At 40.1% G+C, this 2,500-nt stretch overlaps 1 protein-coding gene across 2 annotated transcripts in view; it reads right to left on the reverse strand.

The window, feature by feature from the left end:
• Positions 1 to 2,500, reverse strand: part of LOC138017079 (WD repeat-containing protein 55-like) — a 25,646-nt gene that overhangs the window by 6,316 nt on the left and 16,830 nt on the right. For both annotated transcript variants that reach the window (XM_068864280.1, XM_068864279.1), the window contains 3 exons: positions 1,559 to 1,631; positions 876 to 982; positions 245 to 344 (listed from right to left, as the gene is read on the reverse strand). In XM_068864280.1, the coding sequence (XP_068720381.1) occupies positions 245 to 344; positions 876 to 982; positions 1,559 to 1,631 (280 nt within the window). The remainder of the gene's footprint in view (positions 1 to 244; positions 345 to 875; positions 983 to 1,558; positions 1,632 to 2,500) is intronic.

Below are 2,500 nucleotides of genomic sequence, written 5' to 3' on the forward strand. Positions count from 1 at the left end.
CTGCTCTGGAATAGACCATTTTCGAATTCTCATGGCTGGACTGGATCTAGCATGAAATGGAGGCTAATGTGGGCAAATCTTTTCAAATGCAAATTAATTTGCCCGCATTAGCCTCCATTTCATGCTAGATCCAGTCCAGCTGTGAGAATACGAAACTGGCCTATTTAGTATAGTTCATAGTGCCGTTTGCGCAACTGGCGAGAGTACATAGTGTGGTTACCGTAGTTGGGTTCAACTAAATTACCTTCACAACAGCAAGTGACAAAAGCTCGCTTTCCATGTTGTCTGACCTTTGTTCTAACCTTTGACGTCGAATGTTAAAGACCGACAAGGTACCATCTCCACTTATGAAAGAGAAAAAAATTTAAAAAAGCAATAAATGCTTGCGACCATTTTACACTAATATAGTCCGAACAGCATAGCACGTAGGTGGATTAATTAATTATTCTCACAATTCAACCTACTGAACTTGAATTAGTTCCTAGCCGGTTCAAGTTCTCCTACGAATCCAAATCTGTTTTTTTCCCCACCAGAATTGGTGTCATCGTTTGATTCATTCATCTTTAATCAATTGATTAATTGATTAATCAGTCAATCAAATATTGGAAGTGGAGGTGCATGGTTAGTGGTGGATATTTACCGAGCCAGGAAGCGGCGAGGTAAATATCCCCCACCAACACTGAGGTGAATAGTGAGATAAAATAGCACAAAAAGATAATTTGAACTCTTTTATTCGTGCAACGATTACAACATTTTCGGGTGCAAATTCCGCGCGAATAGCGAAAGGATATCCGGAGTTTGAGTAGCCAATCAGCGCGCGTCTTCAGCGCTATCCACTGTTTTAGTATATAATAAAATGTACTATTACTGCATACCTTGTTGCAAGGAGTGTTCTATTTTCGTTATCGCAGGCCATGTCAGAGATGAAGTCCTCATTTTCTTCTACTGTCAGAACACACGACGCCTGTCTTGTATCCCAAAACTATTTCAAGAAAAAAAAACATAACAACAATCATTTTGGAATCAATCATTGCACTCTCAATTTTCTTCTATATTTACAACGAGCTTTAGCTACCTTTTATTTTATGATTCACCCTTTTTTGTTACTCAACAAGATAGTCCTGTTAAACATTCCAATGACCGAAAGCCCGGGAGGCTATGGGCTCGATTGACCAGCCGTTTTGAGCGCCCGCGTTCCTCCGCGCACACCACGGCTGGATCAATGGTCCAGCCAATTGTATTTTCCATCGATTAGAAAGTCGCCTGCCCGCCAAGTACAAAATACAATAGCGACGGGAGCTACGTCACGGACAAACGATGCGGACTACTAATCCAGCCATTCGTTGGGAGGAGGATGTTAAACCACAATCCCAAAACGGCCTGAAATCGAGCCTAGGGAAGCTGGAGCTAGTAGGAAAGATGAATACTAAAATAATTTCTGTTTTACCTCCATAACCTCACGGTTACTGTAGCAGCGAGTTGAACATCAAATGCTCACTGACAAATTTATTTATTTATTCAATTAAAATAATTATAGCTACTTATGTTGACTGCTCACCTTGACACACCCATTGTCATCACCAGTAGCCAAGAGGTTGTTGGCTATGACTTTCATGCAATAAACAGGTGAACTGAAAATTAATGCCAACAAGTTGTTACCAAGAACACAAAAGTCATGAAGAAGATTAAAGTTCACTTACGTCCAGAAATGCATGCAATAGGCCATTTCCGAGTTCTTGTCTGCCTCCTCTTCAAAGCGAGTCTAAGTGCGAAGTTTTTATGATGGTAATTAGTTGTACTTTACATATGAATGAAAACTAATTTACATAAGAAATACTTCGCACTTAGACTCGCTTTGAAGAGGAGGCAGACATGAACTCGGAAATGGCCTATTAGGTGCACGCCTAATCTTGACAACCATTTGCTACCCCTTTCCAGCAGTAAGGTTAGTGACCAAGGGTTAGCCTTATTTTCCTATTTTTTTTGGTGAGGGTATTTACCCTCACTGCAGCAGTTCATTTGTGACGTTGTCTGTATTCCCAGATGCAGGTGATGTTGAATTTAGGGAGGAGAGCAAGGGGACACTTTGTGGCGTTTATCAAAATCGCCGTGCGTCTAATCATGTGCATTTCTAGACAATTGTATCTCAAAGTTCTCAAAATTTAATATACAAAGCAAGGCTAGCTATAAGGAAACAATTATTACTGTAAGTGAATCTGAGGGCAATGGTGCTCAAAGTACGTAGTCTCTAAGGGTTACTTGAAATTACTCAGTGGTTACAGCAATCAGCTGAAGCTTGGAAGAAGAGGTGGAGGTTCGAATCCCATCTTGTAATGATTTTTAGTTCCATTTATTCATCAGAATGTGATATTCACATTGTCTTTCATTTTCGTTGTCCTGTTTAGTGATCGAAAAGGCATAAATTACTCCACAATCAAGTCCAGATATAACAAATAAGTAAAACGGGACAATTCCCCCCACGAACAAATAGCCCAAACTT

The sequence above is a fragment of the Montipora capricornis genome, chromosome 9, assembly GCF_036669925.1.
Source record: "Montipora capricornis isolate CH-2021 chromosome 9, ASM3666992v2, whole genome shotgun sequence".
NCBI lineage: Eukaryota > Metazoa > Cnidaria > Anthozoa > Scleractinia > Acroporidae > Montipora > Montipora capricornis.